At 48.3% G+C, this 23556-nt stretch overlaps 1 protein-coding gene across 1 annotated transcript in view; it reads right to left on the bottom strand.

The window, feature by feature from the left end:
* DEAF1 (DEAF1 transcription factor) overlaps window positions 1-23556 on the bottom strand; it is a 45362-nt gene that overhangs the window by 3569 nt on the left and 18237 nt on the right. The window contains exons 10-11 of the mRNA XM_069107921.1: window positions 20396-20643; window positions 5996-6061 (exon numbers count right to left, since the gene is read on the bottom strand). Coding sequence (XP_068964022.1) covers window positions 5996-6061; window positions 20396-20643 — 314 coding nt within the window. The remainder of the gene's footprint in view (window positions 1-5995; window positions 6062-20395; window positions 20644-23556) is intronic.

Genomic DNA, 23556 nt, shown 5'->3' with positions numbered 1-23556 from the left:
TTCCCCCCCACACACACACACACACCGTTTACCTGCTTCTCTCTTAATTTGAGGACTCAAACTTGCCCATTTTGCTTTATGATGTTCTCTGCCCTGACAAGCAGCTTCTTCTGTGCTGTCCCATCTGCAGCTGGTCTTGGTGGATGGTGTGGGATAAGGCTCTCTGCCTTGTTTTGCCAGGACATGTCCAGCAGTGAGTTCTGGCCCGATACCTGGCATCCTTGGGCTTATCGGACACTAGGCTACAGTGACCATTGGCTTTTTAGGTTGCGCACCTCTCCCCTTCCACTGATTCACCTGTTTCTCAATGAACCCTGCTCCTCTGACTCTGAGATTAGGCACCTGTTCACTGACGCTGCCTCATCTCAAACTACGTCCACTAAGTCAAATCATGGAAGATTAATTTACGTTTCCTAGGGTTAGAAACAGAGTGGACACTTAGAGGCCCTCTACTCCAAACCCTGATTTTAGAGAAGAACCTGGGTCCAGAAGGTTAAGGGATCTGTCCAACATTGTTCAGGAAGCAGCAGAAATAAACAGCTGTGACCTGACTCCAAATCTCTTCCAAGCAGGATTGTTTTACTGGTGAATTCCTTATACTTTGTGTCCCTCAGTGGTGATGATTTCCTCTGAGAATTTTACTGACTGAATATTTTCATTCTGGAATATCTCTGTTCTAGGGCCAAGTCTAAATAAAGACAAAATAAGACTAACAAATCACTTTAATTTTCCGTGGCTTTCTCCATTCATTTCACAAAAGTCAAAGTCTCTGGATCAATCACTCACTCTTTGGTTCTCACTCTTTCTGGCCTTACACAGAACCTTCCCATGAAGAGGCCGAGTGTTTTGGTAGCAGAATGTCTACTTGACTCCCAATAAAAAACACATTGCCGTCTATCTCAGGAATTAAACCGATTTCCCATGTTTGAGCCCATTCATTCTCACTCAGTAAGACCCAGGGCTTTGGGGCTGAGCTCAGACCCCAGAAGGCAAGAAGTGTGACCAGCAGGACACAATCCCAAGTGTGGTAGTCCCCTGGGCTCCATGGCCAGCATTCCAAGTACAGGCAGGCCCAGGACACAGACATGTGAAAGGAGGTGGGGTGGACAGCAGGCTTCATGTGCTCGGAAAAGATGCAAAAAAAGGAGCCAGCTTTAGCCTTTTACCCAGAAGTGGGGTTTGAAAAACCACATGCTCTACCATGTCTCTACTCCTGGGCTGGGTCTATGTTTGCACAATCCCCTCTTCTCAAGAAGATACTTGACATTCTAATGACTCTCAAGGCTTCGCTGATCAATCAATCACTTTCATTCATGCCTACTCTGTGCCAGCCACTGTCCCGAGTGCTGGAGGAGGCCCTTGTTCTGGTCATCCATGACCCTCACTGCAGCACTCAGCACATGCCCTAGAACTGAGCAGGCATGGGATCCGTGCTGCTCCAATGAACGAGGAGGAAATCTGTGATTCTCTTCCCATTGCCCTTTGAGTCACAGATGGTTTTGATTCTTCTGAGAATGTGGTGTCTGATTCAACTGAGCAAGGATTTGAGCTCCCCTTTCATTCTAGGAAGCGCACCAGACTCTGGGGAGCCAAAGACTAGACCAGACACTGTCCCTGTCCCCCAACATGTACAATACAAGGAAAACAAGACAGAGAGAACGAGAGACAGAGAGAAGAGAGAAAAGAGGGAAAGAGACAAGAGACACACACAGAGAGGAGAGAATGAGGGAGAGAGTGCGCACATTAAACAAGAAGCTCAGGGAGAGGACCCCTGAGCCTGGAAGGCCACAAGGACTCTGGCAGGTGGAGATGCATGGAAGCGCCAAGCTTTCAGTCTGACAGGAACTCAGGCTTGGCAGTGACAGAGGAGGAGGCAGCCACTGACTGGATGGGAGGACTGAGCAGAGGGTGATTCTGAAGTTTCAAACCAAGCTGGGCTGGGAAGATGACAGAGCCCTCAAGCACAGGGAGGAGGGAGGGCAAGTGAGGTGAGGGGACAGAGAAGGAGCTCCATCTTGGAATGCTGAGACTAGGCCAAGACTTAAAAGGATCACTTTTCCTGGTGAGGAAGCGCTGTTGTCTCTTTTACAGATGAGGAAACCCCAAGTTAAAACCCAGCTCTTTCTGCCCCACAAACAGCACGCTGTCTGCCCCTCCCCTCTTCCTTCCCTCCACAACTCCCTCTCAAGGACTGGATGGCCCTGTTGATCCAGGCAGATGAACGAAGTGCCTCACACCTTGTGGGAATACTTCTCCCCAATGCAGAGAGGGATAAGGCACCACTGTGAAGAAGAAAAGGGATGTGCCCTAAGGGGGTGCATGAGAGACACTGCACAGGAGTGTTTGGGTGGCCCAATGCTCTGTCCTGTGGAAGCCACAGCCACCCAGGATGTGCTGTGCTCCGGCCTTCACCTTGCTCACTGGGGGCCTGGAGACAAGGTCAGGCCTCTTCACACACAGGCTGGTGGCCCTGAGCGCAGGCAAGCACTCTCTCCCTCTGTCTCTTCTCTCTCTCTCTCTGTCACACACACTCACACACACACATACTCACGCACACTCATACACACACTCACACACACATACTCACGCACACACACATACACACTCGCACATACACAGACTCACTCATGCACACACACATACACACTCACATACACTCACACATACACACACATTCACACACATACGCACACTCACACACATACACACTCACGCACATTCATACACTCAAATTCACACACTCAAACTCACACACTCACACATACACACTCACACACACATACACACACTCACATACAGTTACACACACTCACATTCACACACATACGCACACTCACACACACTCAAACTCACACACACTCATACACACACACACTCCCCAGCTATCTGGCCCTACTTACACCTCATTCATCCTTAACATACTGACATCTTGACACGAAACCTAGAAATCTACAGAAAATGCAATCCTACTGCGACACAGTGCAGGGATGGGGGTGGGGAGAGCCCAGAGCTAAGTCATGTGACTAACCCCTCTGAGTCCCACAGCTCCACATCTTTAAAATGGAGAACAGGGTCTCACTGACAGGAAGGCTGGGGGTCCCTCCTCTTTCTCAGCCTCTGGGTATGCCTACACCGGCCAACGTCAGCTGGGGGCCTTGTCCCACACAATTCGTCCAAGAACAGGCTGGGGGGAGAGGAAGTCCATGCAGGTGGGGCCCCTGGCCTGTCAGAGTGTTCAGTTTCTCATCCAGACATGACCAACAAGCGCCTACTGTGTGCCGGGTTAAGCACTCACGGTCTCAAAGGCATCATTCACAAGACTCAGAACAGGGTAGACTGGAGGTGATCTCTGAGGGCAGGTGGGCACTAGTGAGGTCAAGGTGAGATCTAAACTCAGTCTTGGAGGAGGCCCAGACATCCTTTCATGCAGACCTGAGCTGGCCTTTGTGGAGCCCAGGCCCTGATTCTCACTAAAATCCCAGCAGGGTGTAAAGCATGGGAGGTTCAGGAGCCACCTTTACTCAGGCACAGCTCGCCTCATCTCTCCTCCCACAGAGATGGAAGACATGGCTTCGGAGCCTCTAGTCGGTTACCCTGAGCTCTTCTGGCAGAACCCCAGGGCTTTAGAAAGAACAAGGGAATTCCCTTCCAGACCCTAGGGGAAGCTTCAATGCAAGCATCACCTTGCATTCTAATGGTGAACTTGGCTAGCTGTGCCAAAGCCTAACCTCACCGACACAAAACACAAGCCTGCCTTTGGTTACCGGCTCCTGCCAGCCAAGGAACATGACCCAGGCCAGGACGGAGTCTCCCTGGAGTCGCCACTCTTGCCTCCTTCTCTCCGGTCTCCAATTCTCTCTCCTACAACCTTTACCAAAGAGCACGGGGGGGCAGAGCCAGCCCCCAAGTCACGTCCCCACAGAAACATCCAGAAACAGCCAGTCAGGAGGCTGTGGCAATCTAGGCAAAAGGTGGTAGCCACAGGCATGGAGCGAAGTGGTCAGTGGAAGCTACTTGGATGTTGGCCAGGAAAGAATGATTACTCTTTCTTGGAAAGACCAGAAGGACCTTGGACAGAGACAGGGAAGTTAGGAAAAAGGGTGTTTTGAAATCAGGATATTTAGAAATTAGGATATTGAATCACACAAACAAAAATTACATAATTATATCAACTGAAAAACAAAAAAAAAACCTTTGACAAAATGCATTTATATTTTAAAATCCTAGAAAAAAAAAGGTACAGAAAGTCCTTTCTTTAATATGATGAAAGGATAGGTCTAAAACCAAGAGCTAATATTATCTGCCATGGAAAAATGCTAGAAGTTCTCCCAGTAAGTACAGGGGTAAAGCAAAAATGGCTCCCTTTCCCCCTAATTTTTGACAATTTCTAAAAATAGCAATGGGTCAGTTAAGTGGCGCCACAGTGCAGAGTGCTGGGCCTGGAATAAATTAGAAGACTCATCTTCCTGAGTTCAAATCTGTCCTCAGAGACTTTCTAGCTGTGTGACCCTGGGTGAGTCACTTCACCCTGTCTGCCTCAGTTTCCTCACCTGTAAAATGAGCTGGAGAAGGAAATGGCAAACCACTCCAGTATCTCTGCCAAAAGGGGTCAGAGAGAATCAGACACAACTGAACAACCACAAAGAAATGGCAGTAAGATGAGATAAATAAAAGGCATGAGCGTGTGCCAAGAGAAGACAAAATCATCCCTATCTGCCAGGGGCTTGGCGTTTGACTCAGCCTCGGAGAGTGCATGAAGAATCCGCTTTGGTGAAGCCTCAGAGCAGGAAAGGGAAGCCTGCAGAGATGATTCAGTGGAGGGAAGAGGGATCACCACAGGAGGGGCTGACTCAGCACAAGAGCTGGCCCATAACTGAAGGTCAGAGGCAGCTCTCATGGATGCTGCCAATCATGGAGCCCCCTCTGAGCTTTGAAGGCTGCTGCTTAGACCACTCCCTCCTCATCCAGGCGCCTCCTGCGTGTTCTGACCCCCCCACCCCTGCCCTGGTAATCCAGGCACCTCTGTTACCTTCTCATCTCTCCTAGGGCATCACCCCAGGTCCTGCGTTCTTCACCTCATCCTCACCTCCTAATTGTTCTCCTCAATAAACAATCTTCCTAGAGCACACATATGACAGTCACTTTCCTGCTCTACCACCTGGGTGGCTCCCTATCACCTCTGGAAGCCGCCGAAGAGAAGGCCCCAGGTTTCAGGCCAGGGAGCAGCACACAGGAGGGCTCAAGAAGGCTCTGTCATGCCTCACTCTGAATGCCACCCAGGGTGACTAAAACCCTTCCCACTCTCCCTCTGGACCCCCTTTCTAGGCTTCTTCCCTGACACAGTCTCCTGCCTCTGAGCATGCCTGCAATGCCTTCCCCCACCCCCACTTCTCAGCATCTCCAGGGCTCCACTCGGGGGTCACCCAAGGAAGCCCTCCCCAACCCCTAGGCACTAGGGTTCTGTTCCAGCTCTAGTGATCTCCCATTTACCCTCTGGTATCCAAGCTTCCGCCTTTCTCAGTCTTAAGAAATGTTGGCCAAGTGAAAAGGGTATGAATGAGCTGTGACCTGTGTCATCCCAACAAGGACACTGGTGGCCAGAAGGGGTGGGGCCTTGGCAGGGGGCTGGGCTGCAGTCCTCCACCCCCAAACCCCCACACACATTATCCAAATCCTCACGAGAAGGTCTCCCTCACCCTGGGAGGATTTACAGATGGGAAGGGCAGCTAAGAGGTGCAGTGGAGGGAAGGCTAGGCCGGGGGTCAGGAAGAGCTGAGTTCAAGTCCAGTCTCAGGTACTTACTAACTGTGTGACCAGGGAAGTCGCTTTTTACCAAATGAGCCAGAGAAGGAAATGGCAAACCATCCCAGTGTCTTTGCCAGGAGTCACAAAGAGTCCGACATGACTGAACAGAGGGGCAAGGAAAGCCGAGGGCGGCTTTGTGTGAGGGGCTGCAGCCACCCAGAGGCCCAGCCCAGGGGAGGTCCAGCCTTACCTTGATGATGATCTCGGCTTTCCCTTCCACATCTTCAGCTGGCTGGAAAAGCTGGTTCTGATATGGCTGAAATAAGGAGAAATGGCTGCATTTAGTGGCGCTCTTGGCGTGGCCACAGGCCCGCTGCTGCGAGTTCTAGACTCGCTCTCTTCCTCCCGGGTCAGTGCCTTCCCTTCCAGGAGCTCGGCCCACTCAAGAAAAGCCACATGGGCCACACCCCCACTGCACAAGCTGCTTCTCAGGGGCAAGTGACTGGGAAAGCAGGACAGAGCCATTGTGACAGGATGGTGGCCGCCAGGGCAGCAGGACGTGGGAGAGATGCAAGGACAGAACAGAATGTCTCTGCTCCTGCAGACCCTGCCTTCCAACAGGAGAACACAGAGAGGAAGCACAGGGTCACTGGCAGAGGGAGGGTCTCAAGGGAGGTTCTGAGTGGCTGGGGGGATCCAGGCTGTGGAGGCCTTGAATGCCAAGTGTGTTTGGCTTTCTTAACAGAAGGGGCCAGTAGAGTATGCTGTGTGTGTGTGTTGGGGGGCGGTATTCCTATCCTTGCTGGGTGGCCAATGAAGATGTCATTGCAACTGTCTGGGGCATGTGGAAGAACACTCTCTCTCTCTCATGTCGTGATATCAGCCCCACCATCCCAAGGAGCCAGATGGGGCAGGCAAGTAGTGAGAATATCCATCCTTCTGACCTGGTGCTTCTGAAGGGCAGGATGGCAAATTTAAGAACAGCAAATTTGCTGCTTTGTCAAGCAGGGGCACCAGTGCCAGCTCACACTGCTGGGGCTGTCATGACAACCACACCCAGCAGGCCTCCCCATTGCCCTGCATGGTTGCCATTCAGCTCAGGGAGGCCACTGGGGAGCAGGCCCCCCCTTTGTCCTCCTTCCTTGGCCTCTGCTCAGATCTCACACTCCACCCCAGCCTCTCACTAGCCAGCCCTTCTCCTGACCCATCATTCACAGCAAAGAACAGGATGCAGCTCCCTACATCCACAACACATGAAGGGTTTGCAAAGTGCCTTACGGACATTATGGAGACTGCGCCGATGAGGAAACAGGGGCTCCCCCAGTGGGACTGACTTGCACATGTGCACACAGATAACAGGCACTAAAGACAGAATCGGAATCTGTGTCTTTGTGACTCCAAGGCCAGCAATCTATCCACGGCCCCAGGCCACTTTAAATGTCTTTAGCCCCTTGGGAGCCAGTTGGAAATAAAGCTCGAAGAAGGTGAGACAGGCTTACGTGAGAGGAAGCCCTAAGTTTTCAGCAGATCAAAGACCTGGTTAAGATCGCCTTTGTGGCCCAGAGAGCCAGAGGGCAACAGATGCCAAGAAGCAGCTGGAAGGAAGGGGAAAGCATTTACTAAGCTCTATGGCATGCTAGGCAATGAGGGCACAAGGACAAAAAGCAAGATAGTTCCTGCTCTCAAGGGGCTCACACTCTGATAAGAGAGGTTGGTGCAGGGCAGGTGGCAAGGCCTGGAGGGCCTTGAGACACAGCGGCAGGTGGTCCTCCAGCTGTGCAGAAGGTCAACTGGTTGGCTGCTGTCCTTCAGCCTCGAAGATCACCAAGACAACATTGTGATGTTGGGGTCAAGGCTCAGTGTGAGCTCAGAATGTTCTAGCACAGGTCAGGCACAAACAGCCCGTGCGCACATTTGGAGAGGATTCTCTAACTCTCTACATCTCACTTTTTTGGGGTATTACTTCGATTCTGATCCGCTCCCAGAGCACAGCCCCTTCTCTGATGTGGGCATGCCAGGTTGAGCAGTCCTGGGCCAGGGTCTCCCATGTCACACAATCCATTCCAAAGCTCTTCAGAGACCCCGTTAGAGTGCCCACCATGTGAGTTCTCCACAAAACAGGCTTTTTGGCAGGCCTACGTTTTGCATTTGAACAACATGGCCGGCCCATCGGAGCTGCATTCTCTGAAGCAGAGTCTGAACACTCAGCAGGTAAGCTCCAGAAAAGCCCTCCATGTCCAGAGCCTTATGCTTGCAGATTATCTTCAGAAGCTTCCTAAGACAGTTGAGATGGAAGCGGTTCAGTATCCTGGCCCGGCGCTGGTAGGTAGACTGCAGGTTCTACAGGCATACAATGAGGTCAGCATCACAGCTCTGTAGACCTTCAGTCTGATAGTCTAATGCCTCTTCTCTCCCACGCTTTCCTTCCAAGTCCCCGAAACACTGAACTGGCTCTGGCAATGCGTCAACCTCATCATCCACGTGTACAGCCCTGGAAAGTGCCCTGCCATGGTAAGCGAGTTTGTCCGCAGCTTCTTTGCTTGCTGTGACCGCTAATTCCGCACATGGTTAGTGTGGCACTGGCTGGGGGAACACCTGTTTTCTTGGTGTTAATTGTCAGGTCAAGAGGCAGACAATCAATCCACACTCTGTTGCATTGCAGGCTGCATGATCCACCAGAAGGTGCACAATTGATGACTCCAATCTAATTCAAGCTACGTGAGCAGTAAAGCAGCCCAGAGTGGTTCTCATGTGGCCTGGGGAGGAGGGAGGAGGTGAGGGGGGAAGGGAAAGAGGGAGAGAAGCCTCTTGGCAGTGGGCACCTCTCAGACATCCTGGATGGGTTCTGGACAGCTGGAGGAAGGGTGCTCAGAGAACACACAGCCAACTGTACAAAGAGGCATGCTGGCAACAGCTGATCCCAAAAGGTTGTCCTGAACGGTAAGGGTCTCTTCCAAAGTCCTCTTGTAGAGTGAACCTGTACAAAGGTTCCTAGCATATATGTGGCACCTCTGCAATTGGGGGAGAGGGGGGAGTGGCACAGGTGTCAATGGGTCCTTCAACTGGAGGGTGAGGCCAGGTCAGTGACATCAGACTCTGATCAGTGAAAGCAGCCTGACTTCAGCAAGGATGAATCACATCAGCAGCCCTCCAATCCTATTTTTCAAAGATTATTAGGCTAATCACATGGGAATGCTGGCTTTTGGTAAAGCATTCGACAGTCTCTTGTGTTATTCTCATGAACAAGATGGTAGAGAAAAGATGGGCAGAAAGAAAGTTGGGTTTGAAGTGGGCTCACTGGCCTGGTCCAGCATTTGATGTCAGTTGGGAGGGAAGGCTCTGGGTGTCTCTCCAAGATCCCCACTTAGCTCCCTTAGTTCCCTGCTGCTATTTCCAAATCACAGAAAGCAAGGTGATGGGGTAGGGCAGGGGGACAGGCTGCTTAACACCAAGAATAACAGAAGAGGAATCCAGAAAGGTCTCAAAAGGATGGGACACTGGCCTAAATCTGATAAGATGTCTTCTCTAGCCCCTTCCATCTCTGAGCTCACATCCATTGATATTTGTGTGCAATCATAGCCTCAGACTGCAAAGAAACCTCAGAAGTGCTTCCAAATAGAATGTCAAGTCTTGAAAGGCAGAGGTTGTTTATTCCCAGCCTCCAACAGAGCTTCTTAGACATATGTAGCAGCAAGCACCCCAGCATCCCCTGGGTGGCTGCCAACATAGGTTCTTAGATCTGCTTTTCTAAAGGAAAGCAACTCAAAATGGGTTAACAATCTTGCTTTAATCAATCAAACATATCATTTACCTATTTCAGGGGGAAAAGGTCAGCACCCCGAACTTCAGAATATACAGAGGTTACAAGCATAAGTTACAAGAACATTTCATCAGACAGGCTTCCCATTACATCCATCCATACCTAATCACAGTTACCAGAGAGAGGGTTTTCAAAGCCGGGGAGCTCTCAACAGCTGTCCAGAGTCTCATCTGGTCAAATCACACAACACTTCTCAAAGTGAGCCCCAAAGCAAAGCCTCCCATCAGGGCTTATATAGCCTTCTCCTGGCTCAGAGAATGTAACAACCCTCTTGACCCACTGCCCAATCACAAAGCACCAAAGTCTGGGCATTCCTGAAAAACAAGCCTCCCACCAAGGCTCCAAGTGCACTTAACCTAGGGAAGATCTTAAAAATTTATATTCCTATAACATTCAGTTGGACAGTTTGGAAGCCTGTCTGCTTGATCTGTTTCTCTGTCTTGTAACTTCTTTCTGTATACTCTGAAGTTCAGGGTGCTGACCTTTTCCCCCTGAACTAGGTAAACAATGTATGTTTGATTGATTAAAGTAAGCTTGTTAACCCATTTTGAGTTGCTTTCCTTTAGAAAAGAAGATCTAAGAACCTGTGTTGGCAGCCACCCTGGGGATGCTGGGGTGCTTGCTGCTACAACATAGTGGGCCCAAGGGAGAAAATGATCTGGTAGGAAGTGGGGGAAGAATCCCTCTGAATTCTGGTAGGACTGTACTCACTGGTCCAACCACACCGGGGGGCTGCAATCAGTCTGGGGGACATTTTAGGGAATACTGTTATCATCTAGAAGAAGGTAGTTAAGATGGGGAAGGGGACTCAAGATTATACCACAGGAGCTCTTTGGCCCATTTGCTACCAGAATGAAGACCATTCTAAGCAACCAGACTGTTGACATCCCAGAAAATGCTGACATCTCTCTTAAGGGTTGGACAGTTATTGTGAAGGAGCCCAGAGGAATCTTCCATAGGGATTTCAACCATATCAACGTTGAGCTCAGTCTCCTTGGAAAGAAGAAAAAAAGACAAGTGGTGGGGAAATCGAAAATAACTTGAAGCCATGCGTACAATCTGCAGGCCAGTACGAAATGGGCCAAAGGCATTATCTCGGGTTTTGGCTGCAAGATGAGGTCTGAGTGTGCTCACTTCCTCATCAATGTTGTTATTCAAGAGAATGGCTCACTTGTTGAAACAGAAATTTCTTGGGTGAAAAATATATCCAAAGAGTGCACATGAGACCAGGTGTGGCTTGTGCTGTTTCTCAAACCCAAAAAGATGAGTTAATTCTTGAAGGAAATGATATTGAACTGGTTTCAAACTCAGCTGCCCTGATCCAACAGTCCACCACAGTCAAGAACAAGGAGATCAGAAAATTTCTGGATGGTGTCTGGGCAACAAGCTGATGAATAAGCTGCAAAAGATGCCAAAGGCTGTGTCCTGAGGAGTCAACACTGCTTCAGATGTCAAAACGAAAATACTTTTTATCAAAAAAGAAAAAAGAGGGGCGGCCAGGTGGCTCAGCGAGTAAGAGCACTGGCTCCAGTGTCGGGATGACCTGGATCAAATCCAGGCTCAGATACTCAGCACCACACCCAGAAATAACTGGCCGTGTAACCTTGAGCAAGTTACTTAACCCCAATTGCTTTAAAAAAAAAAAAAGAAAGAAAGAAAAAAGATTATACCACAAGAGAACTGGAGATACTGAGCCTGTAGACTCTAGGCCTGGGGTGGGGAACCTGCAAAGGCCTTTTAGGTCCTCAACTGTGGCCCTTTGACTGAATCCAAACTTCAAAGAACAAGAGAAGGGCCAAAGGACCACGTGTGGACTCAAGGCCACAGGTTCCCTGCCCCTGCTCTAGGCCATGATAATAACCTTCAAATATTTGTAAAGCTCTCATAGCAAGAGAAATGAGATGTGTTTTCCTCAGCTCCAGAGGACAAAACTAGGAGCACTGGGTGAAAGTCTAAAAGAGGCAGAGTTAAAGAGAAGCGTCCTTGCATTCCAGAGATGGAAGGGCTTCCTTGGAGGTGGCTGACACACAGTGAGCTGCTTGTGGTGCCCTGCTGAGGGGTGTGACCAGACAGGAGTCTGGCATGCTAGGGCAGGGCCTTGCAACTTTTGGACACATCGCTCTTTTGCTTGGCATTCAGTCCTTTCAGTCTGACTGTTCCTGACTCCAGCTGGGGCTTTCATGGCAAAGATACTGGACGGCTCATCATTAACTTCTCCAACTCACTTTAGAGATGAGGAAACTGAGGCAAGCAGGGTCAGGTGACCCTCCCTGGGTCTGATTCTAGGCCTAGAACTCTATGCACTGTGATGCCACCTCAATGCCCACCAGTCCTACACACAAGCATTAAAACAAGCAGCAGGTGATCTTCAGGCCAGCCAGCGGTAGATGTTGAGGAAATAGACCTTCATTTTCCCATGGCCTAACCAAACAGACAATCCACAGGCAAACACAGTATTTCAGACCTAGGGCTGATGGGCATCTGCTCAGCTCCCAGACAGTCCTCCCTCCCCGCACCCCCCCCCCGGGCGTTTCAGCACCTTCAACTGGACAGCTCCAAGGCTAGGCTCTCTGCTGCAGGCTGTGTACAAGCAGACAGCATTCCTATTACCAATTACCTATGCCCAGTTCCTCCCCAGGTACCACCATTCCCTTCTTCTACAGTATTAGAGAACTTGCTTTCCCAAAGAATTACTGGGAAGTGAAACCAGCGTCTTTCCCAGACAAGCAAGCAGCACCCCCACTGTTGCACCCCCGAAAAGAAAGACTACAGGAGCAGCTGGAAGCTGCTGATAAACACCAGCTACCTTCAGGGCAACCTCTACAGGCCCAACCAGGCCTCAAGCCTCAGGGACCCAGGACAACATTAGTCACCAGATGAAATAGTCACCAGCGCTTCATCTTTCTAGTGATGGAAACACTAACCCTGTAAGACATGCCACCACCATCCTCTTTTTAGGGATTACTTCACACAAGAAATTTTTAAACTGCTTAACATTTTTACAGATCTTTACATCATTTTCACTACATTTCCAATTTCTAAAATTTAGGATCTGAATTATCATAAGAATCTGAAAAAAATTTTAATTTTATGTTATACAAAAAACGGGAAAGTGAGTTCAGCCTTGGTTCTTAGCAGCACGGTCTGGTTTCCCAAGAAACCAACACCAGCCATTGAATACAAATGGAAAATAGAACAGTTTCCCCTAAATCTGGCAGGATTTCGATTTTCAAAAGAAAAATGCTGAAATTATCCCAAACACTGTTTAAAATGTTGAGTAAGGGAAAAAAGCACTTTTAGTCATTTGATGCCTTAAAGCAAAGGGATGAGGGAGGGAATAAACTGAAGGTGTGGAGATGGGGGCTTTTCATTCTTTCAAAGGCTGAGGAACAAAAGGAAATATTAGCTCTTAGGAAGAACTGGGTCAATACAGAGCCCTGAAACCCTGGGCCTCACTCAGAGACAGAGCTGAAAATGGCTCACAATGCCAGGAGGCTGGGAGTAAGGAACCCAGGGATTCCTCCGGAGATCACCTCACCTGCCTGGGAGCCATGTCACCAGACCCCTCTGAAAACTGAATGAGAATGGGTACCAGGTCTTCTTCAAGATGCACCTGGGAAAAGCCCCCACAAAATACCCTTCTGCTCCCTGGCAAGATCTGCAGCACAAAGTGCTTCCATTCTCTCCACTGTAAGGAAAGGGCACCAAAGCAGTAAGAAGTCGTCACAACACTCTGGAAGAATATTTTTACCCGATGCTGCTTTCCTTCCCCTGGTCATCCCTCAGCCCAGTAGCCAAGGCAGTGTTTCCCTGCCCTTCCTCTTCTACAGGAAGCTTCTGTATCCAAATACAGGACTTGGGAAGGAACAAATCCAGAGAGAGTGCGGCAGGCCAGCTGTTAGTGCTGGCTCAACCTGGGAAGCTCTGTTTCTAAGATGGCAGTGTGCATGCTACCAATTCCCCCTCCCTCGGTACTGTGATGAGAGAGAAGCCAAGGAGACCCTGACCCCATCTCCTCATATTGAGTGGGTCAATCAAGAAAGACCAGGTGGGGGGCGGCCAGGTAGCACAGCGAGTAAGAGCACCAGCTCCAGTGTCGGGATGACCTGGGGATCAAATCCCGGGCTCAGACACTTAGCACCCACCCAGAAACACCTGGCCGTGTAACCTTGAGCAAGTTATTTAACCCCAATTGCTTAGGGGCGGCCAGGTGGCTCAGCGAGTAAGAGCACCGGCCCCAGTGTCAGGATGACCTGGATCAAATCCAGACTCAGATACTCAGCACCACACCCAAAAATAACTGGCCATGTAACCTTGAGCAAATTACTTAACCCCGATTGCTTTAAAAAAAAAAAAAAAGAAAGAAAGACCAGGTGGTACTAAGCCCATCCCCCATCAGAAACAGACTGAGCCAGACCACCTTTGTTTACTCCTGTGCATAAGGCTGGCCCACCCAATGCTTACTGCCCTGGCATGCTCAATCAACTCCTTTTAACTTTCTCTTCCTCAGTTTGCTTCATTAATGAGGGCAAGGCCCCAACAAAGATTTTTTTTAATGATAGTTTTTAATAATGGATGTCTAGATGGTGTGGGAGTGGCAGGGAGGGAAACAGGGGGAGAGGAAGAGGAGAGGGGAGGGGGGGAAGGGGAGAGATGGAGAGACGGAGAGAACAACAGAGAGAGGAGAGAGAGGAGGGAGAGACAGAGAGAGACAGAGAAAGAGAGAGAGAGGAGAGAGACAGAGAGAGAGAGGAGAGACAGAGAGAGGGAGGACTCTTTTGGGCTGTTCTACTCCATTTGTCCATTTAGATCGTTTTAAGTAAGCTCTGATGATTTTAATTTTCACAATCAACACTTCTGTCTGTGTTAGAACTACAAAGAGATGAACACAGACAGTCTGTTCCCAGTCCCTAAGGCCATCCACCATCCAGAACATTCCTACCCTTCTCTCTGGGATGGCAGATGTGAGAACGACTGAACCGTAGCAGATTTCAGAGGACTCAGTCAGACAGGAGTTTGTGCTTCTTTGTGATGCGCTGGGGTGGTTTAGGCCAGCAGGATCTGAGCTGGAACCCTCCCTCAGAGCCTTACTAGGTAAGTGACTGTTCCTTTCCAAGCTTCAGTTTCTCCATCTGTAAAGTGGGGCTCATCCGAGCACCAACCTCCCAAAGTCCTCTACAGAATGCTAGAGAAATGGGAGCACTTACCATTGGGAGACTGAAGGGAATGCCCAAACTAGTAGTCCTTACCCCAGGTCAGAGGGTCCAGTCCCCCCAGCACATCCACCAAGTCCTCATCCAGTCTCGGATTAAGGACCTCCAGGAGTCCTTATCAGGAGCCCAGCCCATCACTGCTCACATCTAGCCTGAACCTGCCTCTCTGCAGCAGTCCTGGGTCGCAGCCCCAGGCTTCTGGTGCGGCCCTGCATGCTTCATCACTCCCTGTGAGTGAGGCACAATGGCAACAGACCTTCCAGGTGCATGTTCGGGGCAGCCAGCAGTGGCTGGATGACAATTCCCTCAGGCTGGCCGTTATGTTGGAGGGGCCTGCCTGCTGACACAGGCTGGACCAGTGGCCATGGCAGTCCTTTCTCATTCCGAGACTCTGTATCACAGTCTCAAGCAAGCCATCACAGCCTGCCAAACATCTACAAAAGACAAGCCTCCGCCTCACCAACATCGACCCCTGGAAACAGGTTCTTCATGATGGGAACAGATTAGGGGCTGCCACCCAGCTGACCTCTCCCAACAGTCCCCTCCAAACAACCTGAAAATAATGCCTAAAATCAAATTTTGGAAGGGTAGAGCCAACGGAAGGTCAGAGTGATACATTTTTCCTGCCTAAAGAAACTTGGGTTGGCGGGAGGGTCTATGATGCCAGGCTGGAGGCCTGCCAGCATCAGCAGGAGGCCCTAGAGGTGGCCTCTCTTTCCAGGCACAGTGGGGGGCCACACAATTGGTCCAAAAGAGACGACAGGAACACCTTGCTAGCACTGGTGCAGCTGGTGCTTACTGGCCATTGCCCGTACACAGTTCTGGGTCTCAATTTCAGGGCTGAGAGTAGCACTTCCAACTACGGGGGACCCTGGGTCAAGAACAGAGCACCATCCAGGAGATCCCACCTCGGAAGCACCAAAAGCTTCTGGGCCTCCCCAGAACTAGCTCTGAAGCTCGGGACAGTGTCTCCTCACCCCGAGGTGAGCACAGTCCAACTGTAACACAAAATTAAAAGTCAAGAAATAAGCCAGAAAAATGATCAAATAACCACAAAATGGAATTCGGCCATAAGAAACTACTATGGTGGCAGGGACGGCCAAGACACAGATTTGGGAGAGAACTATGTGAAAACAGCCCCAAACCAAGCCTCAAAGAAAAATGATAATCGAATCCAACCCCAACAAAAATTCCTAGAAGGATTAAAGAAAAAGATGAGAGTGGTTAAGGAAAAATTGGGAAAAGAAATGAGAGTGATGCTAGAAAGTTATGAAAAGAGAATTAACAGTTTGGTAAAAGGGCATGCACAGACATACACACGAGCACACACACACACACACACACTGCTAAAGAAAATAACACCTTAAAAACAGAATTGGTCAAAAGATAAAAGAGGCATGAAAATCCACTGGAGAAAAGAACTCCTTAAAAACCAGAACTGACCAAATGGAAAAAGAGATACAAAATATCACCAAAGAATATAATTCCTTAAAAATTAGAACTGGAAAAGTAAAAGTCAATTACTCCATGAGACATCAAGAAACAATAAAACAAAATCAAAGGAATAAAAAAAGAAGAAAATGTAAAATATCTCATTGGAAAAACAATTTAACTGGAAAACAGATTGAGGAGAAATAATCTAAGAATTATATTATATTACCTGAAAGCCATAATCATAAAAGAGCCTAGAATTTCAAGAAATTATAGAGGAAAACTTCCCTGATATCTTAGATGCAGAGGGTAAAATAGAAATTAAAAGAATATACCAATCATTTCCTAAGAGATCCCAAAAGGAAAACTCATAGGAACATAACAGCTAAATTCCAAAGCTCCCAGGTCAAGAAGGAAATATTACAAACAGCCAGAAGGAAACAATTCAAATATCATGGAGCCATAGTTAGGAACACACAAGATTTAGCAGCTTGCACATTAAAGGAACAGAAGGCATGGAATATGATATTTCGGAGGGCAAAGGATCTAGGAGTATAACCAAGAATCTCCTACCCAGCAAAACAGAGTATAATCCTTCAAAGGGAAAAATGGACATAGAGGACTTTCAAGCATTCCTGATGAAAAGGCCAGAGATGAACAGAAAAACTAATATTCAAATACAAGCCTTAAGAGAAGCATCAAAAGGTAAACAAAAAAAGAGAAATCATAAGTTAAACTGTTTACTCTTCTATATGGGAGGGTGGCACATGTAACTCCTAAGAACTTTATTATTTTTAGGGCAGTTAAGAGGAGTTTATATAGACAGAGGGCATGGGTGTGAGCGGATAATGTTGCCATGATCTAAAAAAAAGGGGGTGGGAAAGAGGGATGCACTGGGAGAAGGGTGAAGGGAGAGATCAAATGGGGAAATTCACCTCTCACATAAAAGAGGTGAGCAAAGAACTTTTACATTGGAGAGAAAAATTGGGAGGGGCATTGCAGGCAATGCTTGGACCTCACTCTCATTGAAACTAACTCAAAGAGGAAAGAACATAGACATATGTATGTATAGGTATACACACACATACATATTCAGTCGTGTACAGAAATGTAATTTACCCAATAGGGAAACAGGAGGGGAAGGGAATAAAAGAACGTGAGGATGATGATGAAAGGGAGGGCAGATTAAGGAAGGCTGTGGTTAGAAACAAAATAGACTTTTGAGGAGGGACACAACAAAAAAAGAGAGAAAAGAAACAGAAGAAAACAGAATGGAGGGAAATACACAATTAGGAACCATGAATGTGACTGAGATGCACTCACCCATAAAATGGAAGCAGAATAGATTATTAGTCAGAATCCAATAATAGGCTGTTTATACTTGAAACAGAAAGAAACACGCTGAGTTAAAATCAAGGGCTGGAGAAAAATATATTTCAGTTGAAGTAGAAAAGGCAGGGGCAGTAATCATGATTTCAGAAAAATGTGTTTTTTTTCAACCATTTTTCAGTTGTAACCAACTCTTTGTGGCTCCATCTGGGATTTTCTTAGCAAAAATGCTAGAGTTGTATGCCATTTCCTTCAAGCTGCCCCAAAAGCAAAAACAGAGCTGTTAACAGAATTTACTGATCCAGTCTCTAACCTGGGAATACTTGGAGCTGCACAAAATGGGCCTAGAGACAGAGGTGACAGTACTGGGTCCTGAAGGCTGTAGGGAGACACTGATTTACTGGGGGGGGGGGGGGGGGGGGGAGTGGTAACATAGTTGGATCTGTACTTTAGGAAAATCTGGTTAGTGGCTGCATGGAGGATGAATTGGAGAGGGAGATGCTTGTGGCAGAGAGATCTCACAGCAGCTATTGCCACAGCCCAGGTATGGGGTGATAAGGGTCTGTACCAGGGTAGGAGCTGTGTCAGAGGAGAAGAGACGGCAAAGGTGAAGTCAATAGGCCTTGGTACCATATTGGATCAGGAGGTAAGAGATGGTTAGGAGTCCAAAATGACTCCTAGAGTGTGAGCCCGAAGGTGTGGGAGGAGGATGGTGTGCCCTATAGTGACAGGGAAAGCAGGAAGGGTGAGGGTTTATTGGGGGAAGATAATGAACTCACTTTTGGACACATCGAGTTTAAGATGTCTACTGGGCATCCAGTTTGAGATGTATGAAAGGTGAATGGAGATGGGTGACTAGAGGTCGGCAGAGATATTGGGGCAGGAAAAGTAGATTTGAGAATCTTCAGCTTAGAAACGGTAATTAAATCCATGGGAGCTACTGAGATCCCCAAGTGAAGGAGGAGGATTGAGGGAGAAGAGAAGAGGGCCCAGGGCAGAGCCCTGAGGGTCACCTGTGGACAGAGAGGGAGCAGAAGAAGAACCAGGGGAGCCTGGTGTCCTGAAAACCAAAGAGCAGACAGTGTCAAGGAGGAGAAAGTGATCCACAGGGCCACGGCTATAAAAAAGTCCAGGGGAAAGGGGACTTAGAAATGGCCAGTGGATTTAAATGATTGGTGATTTAACTGAGAAATTTTGCTGATAAAGCTTTTGTATTTACGTCACCCTTGCTTCCAAATGTGTCCCTCACCTCCCATCATGACCTAAAAAGCCATCCCCAGTAACAGAATAAAAAAGAGAAAACCGCAAACAGCGCAGCGACCCTAAGCAACGCCTCTGCTCGGTCTGGCAGTGTGTCCAGGGTCTCTTAGCCACGGTGCCCCACCTACAAAGAAGGGGCATGGCAACAGAGCATTTCCCATTCCATTCTGTGGACTGTTTACTTCATTTTCTCCAGGTCCATAAGCCTTGCCACACCTTTTTGCATTTCTCATATTCAATACTTTTATGTATTCACATTCATTCACTACAATTTCTTTGATAATTACTTAATCAATGGGCATCTACTCTGTGTCCAGCCCTCCAAAAAGTGCTGCTATAAATATCTTGTATCCTTGGCCGACCTGAGGTTTGTGTCCAGTAGAGGGATTTCTGGTTCAAAGGATATGGACGTTTTAGGCATAATTTCAAATTGCTTCCCAGAATGGCTGGACAAATTTCAGTCTCATATCTCTAATGGTCTTTGAGACATCCTGAGCTGGACGTCCAGTAGAGATCTTAAACACACATCCAAAATGGAACTCATCCTCTTTGGCCAAAACCCTCTCCACTCCTATCTTGCTTGTTACCAGAGACAGCAACACCACCCTCCCCATGCCTCAGGCTCCAGGTGCAATTAACTGCCAAGGCCAGCTGCCATGGCTCTTAAATGTGCCCCCTCCTCACCTGCCATCACCCTGGTACAGACCCTCACCATTTCACACCCAGACTATGGCAATAGCTGCTGGTGGGTCTGCCTACCTCATCTCTCCCTGCTCCAGTCCAGGCTCCATTCAGACACAAAAGCGATTTTCCTAAAATTCAGGTCCAATCATGTCACCCCCTGCCCCACTCACTTAATAAAATCCAGCAGCTCAGGGATCAAATACAAAATTCTCTGTTTGGCGGTCAACATCCTTCAAAACTCAGCCCCCTCTTACCTCTCTATATAAAACCCCCATCTCCTGCCTCCCTGCACTTCCCAGGCCTGGAACACTCTTCCTCTCCCTTCTGGGGGCTGGCTTCCATGGGCTCCTTCCTGGACAGCTCGCCGAATCCCACTTCCCATCACATGCCTTTCCCAATCCTCAGAAACTGCTTCCCATCTACTCTATACGGGTTCTGTCTGTACATAATTGTTTACATGCCTTCTCCCCATCAGACTGTGAGCTCCTAAAGGGAAGGGACTGTCCATGCCTTTCTCTGCATCCCTGGTGTTTAACATCACACCTGGCACACAGCAGGCACTGACTAAACGCGCACTGATTGACCAAGCGATGCCCTCGGCTCATCACAGCTCCCACACACTGACACATCCAGACCCACAGAAATACTCACCCTTGTACACATGCTTACAGCCCCCATAGAGATCTACAGATAAACCATCAGCCTCTCTCTATGACTGCACAGAAAACCATCAATGGATCTGAGGGTTTCTTTAGTCTCTGTCTCTAGCACCCAGTCTGGCACCTGGCCCCACCTCTGATTTTAAGGAAAGCTGGACTCTTTCAGGAACAACTGTGGGGTTCTCGAGGAAGGACGAGCCGCTCCCTGGGCAGAGCCATGGAAACTGGTTCTTAGTGACCTCTCTGGCCATTACCTCCTTCCTTTCCGCCTCGGCCTGACCTCTGGCCTGAGCTGCCGCGGCCTCTCTGTAAGAGCTGGCCTGCTTGGCCTGTTCAAACAGGGTCTTCAGCTGCTGGGCCGTGCTCAGCAGAGAGTTGACCATCTCTTCTAGGCACAGCCAGCTCCGATGCTCTGTCATCTCTAGTCCATGGATCATGGCAGGTGATATGGCTTTGGTGGGGGTTGCAGGTGGGACTGCCAGAGCAGGCAAGGATGTCAGTACTGAAAAGAGTGAAAGCAAAATAAACCACCAAGAAATTAGTGAGATTCCCAATCCAAATGCCCTGAGACAAATCAATCTGACCCAGAAGAACTGAGTCTCCCTGAGGGAGACCTGCCACCATGTGGAGGTCAAGCCATCCCCATGGGCAATGCCACTATCTCAGATACCATCCTCATCAGCTAGCAAGGCGAGAGGCCCAGGAGAAAGGGGTGTGAATGGGCACGGACTCCTGCAAAGAATGAGGTTGTCTGTTTGACCCTTGCTGATGGGCTCCTGGCCAAATGGGAACCTCTTGCCTGGCCATTCTCACCAAGAAGTCCAAGGAGAAACCACAGCAAGCAACTTTTTCTACTCCAGAAGGGCCCAAGTCAGCCACAAGGCACTGGGCAATGGTAAAGCAGGGTCAGCATCAACCTCCCCCAACCCCATGCTACCACAGCTCCAAGGGTTGGGAGACAGTGACTGCTGAGCTTGGCCAACCCTCCACATCCAGGGCTCTAAATCTCAGTAACTCAGGGAACCCTGACCCAGGAGGTGGAGAGCAGCACAGGGACTCATCAGACCCAGGGCAAGGGGCAAAGACAACCACTCCATTCAAAAGTACAGCTTGACCCCAGCACAAAACCCCAATTCAGGAACTAAAACTGAGGAAACAAGCAAATCTAAGGAAAAACCCATCAAAGATAAAAACTACTCTAGGCCTAGAGATTCCCCCAAAAAGAGTCCCCACAAGGGCCACATGAAGGCATAAAAGAAGTGAAACAAAGGAGGGGAGAGAGAGAAAGAGAGAGAGACTCTAGAATTGGAAGGAGAGTAAACAGCTTGGAAGAGAAGGAGTTTCAGCTTTACTTATACCAAGGTCTCCCTGAAAACTCAAACACACCAAACATAAATTAGGGACTCCATGAGACAGCAAGAAAGATTAGAACAAAATCAAAGGACTGAGAAAAACAGAAGATCGTGTCAAAAAATGACTTTGAAATCAGGTCTCAGAGATAACTAAAGCATCAGTGGGCTTTCTGAAAACTCGTTTTTTAAAAGCCTGGACACAGTATTTCAAGAAATCATAAGAGAAAACTACCCAGATCAATTGGAACCAGTAGGCAAAGTAGGAAAAAAAACGCTCCACTACTTGCCTCCTAAAGGAAACCTCAACGGGAAGGTCCTAATCCAAACACAACACTCTCACATCCAAAGAAAAGCTGCCGCTGTAGACTCCATAAAAAATAAGTTAAAATATCAAGTAACCATAGTGCACATCACACATAATCTGGCAGCTTCTACCACTCCCAAGGGGAGATCATGGAATACAATATTCTAAAAGGCAAAAGATACAGGCTTACAACCAAGAATCACAATCTGCAAAGGTGAGGATAATCCAACAGGGAAAAAAGTGGGCCTTTAAAGGCATAGAAGACTTCCAAGTATTTCTGATGAAAATATCAGAGTGAGTAGGAACTTTGAAATACAAATACAAGATTCCAAAGAAACCCAAAAAGGGAATTTTAATTGAGCAGTTGGAAAGGGTTGTAAGGTAATGCTAGCTAACACTGCTATAGGGGGAAAATAAATGCATGTCCCCTCAGAACCTTCATGTCTTCAAAGGGGACTGAGGGAGTTAAATAAGAAAAAGAAAAGTCTCCAGGGTCCAGGTTCTGTTCTAAGGATGTGAGAAGGTGTGAAAGGAAAAGGAAGAAGAAGGTCTCCTCACTGGAGCAACGAGAAGTCCAAGTGCAGGGCACAGGCACCAAGCAAAGGAAGGTTAGACATACAGAGACATATAAGCAGTTTCGTGTAGAAACACATCAAACAATGGAGAAACAGGATAATGTCAGGGAGGGAAGAGCCGTCAGCAACACGAACTTCCTGATCCTAAGGAGGTGGGGAGAAGAGGGAGGAAAGTCCAGGGGGTGCCCATCAATGGGCTCTAAGGCTGCCCTGGGAGAGAGTCCAGCAGGTAGTGGGGGGATCAGGAACACTGTACTGGACATGGGAGTGACGTAAGGCTTAAATGGCGGCCACATACAAGAAGAACCTGCAGGGATGTCACTGTGCCATAAGAAAAGGCAAACGACGATGTCTGAACTGACACAGAGAGAAGGGAGCAGAACCATTTAGGATAAAGACCAACATCGTGGACAGACTCAAGCACCTTTTCAACAGCCCCGTCCAGCAGGTCCTGACCAGGAGGGGAGGGAGCACAGGGGGAGTGTCTACGGTCACTCTGCAGGCTCATCTTGCTTGACTGTCTTCCTTCTACAAATTTTAAAAAGTCTCCCTCTCTGTTTCCAATTGGGGAAATGGTGCCTGAAGTCACTGAAACATTTTTAAATGCCTAGGAGAGAGAGAATACAAGGGAGCTCGGACAAGCAGGATAGTTTTGAAAGCAATGTGTGGAATTATTACAAGCACTTTTTTTTTTTAAAGATTCATGGTTACAGTTCCCTTATTGTGATCTGCTATTTATACGGTAATGCTCTTTGGGCAAATTCAGACTAAAAATAAGGATTTAAACCCCGATGCCACATCAGGCAGTGCTGTGGGTAAGGCAGGAAAGGCAGAGTGGTACCGTGAGTCAAGGACTTGGACGGCCATCAGCAGGGTCACCCCTGGGAAGTCACCCCTCCCTCTGTCTCTCCCGCGTAGAAGGAGGAGGATGGGCCAGGAGAACATTGTACACAGCAACATTGTGACAATGGTCAACTGGGAATGACTACGCTCTTCTCAGCAACGCAACGATCCAAGACAATCCCAAAGGACCCAAGACGAAGCCAACCATCTGCCTCCAGAGACAGAATTGATATTGACTGAATACAGATGAAAGTGGCTATTTTCACTTTCTTTCTTTTCTTCTTTCTTTCTTTCTTTCTTTCTTTCTTTCTTTCTTTCTTTCTTTCTTTCTTTCTTTCTTT

This window comes from Petaurus breviceps, unplaced genomic scaffold (assembly GCF_028583685.1).
Source record: "Petaurus breviceps papuanus isolate PSGF00001 unplaced genomic scaffold, PetGlider_PUasm1.0 90317, whole genome shotgun sequence".
Lineage (NCBI taxonomy): Eukaryota > Metazoa > Chordata > Mammalia > Diprotodontia > Petauridae > Petaurus > Petaurus breviceps.
The sequence above is the reverse complement of the archived record's forward strand: the minus strand, read 5'-3'. Positions and strand labels throughout refer to the sequence as shown.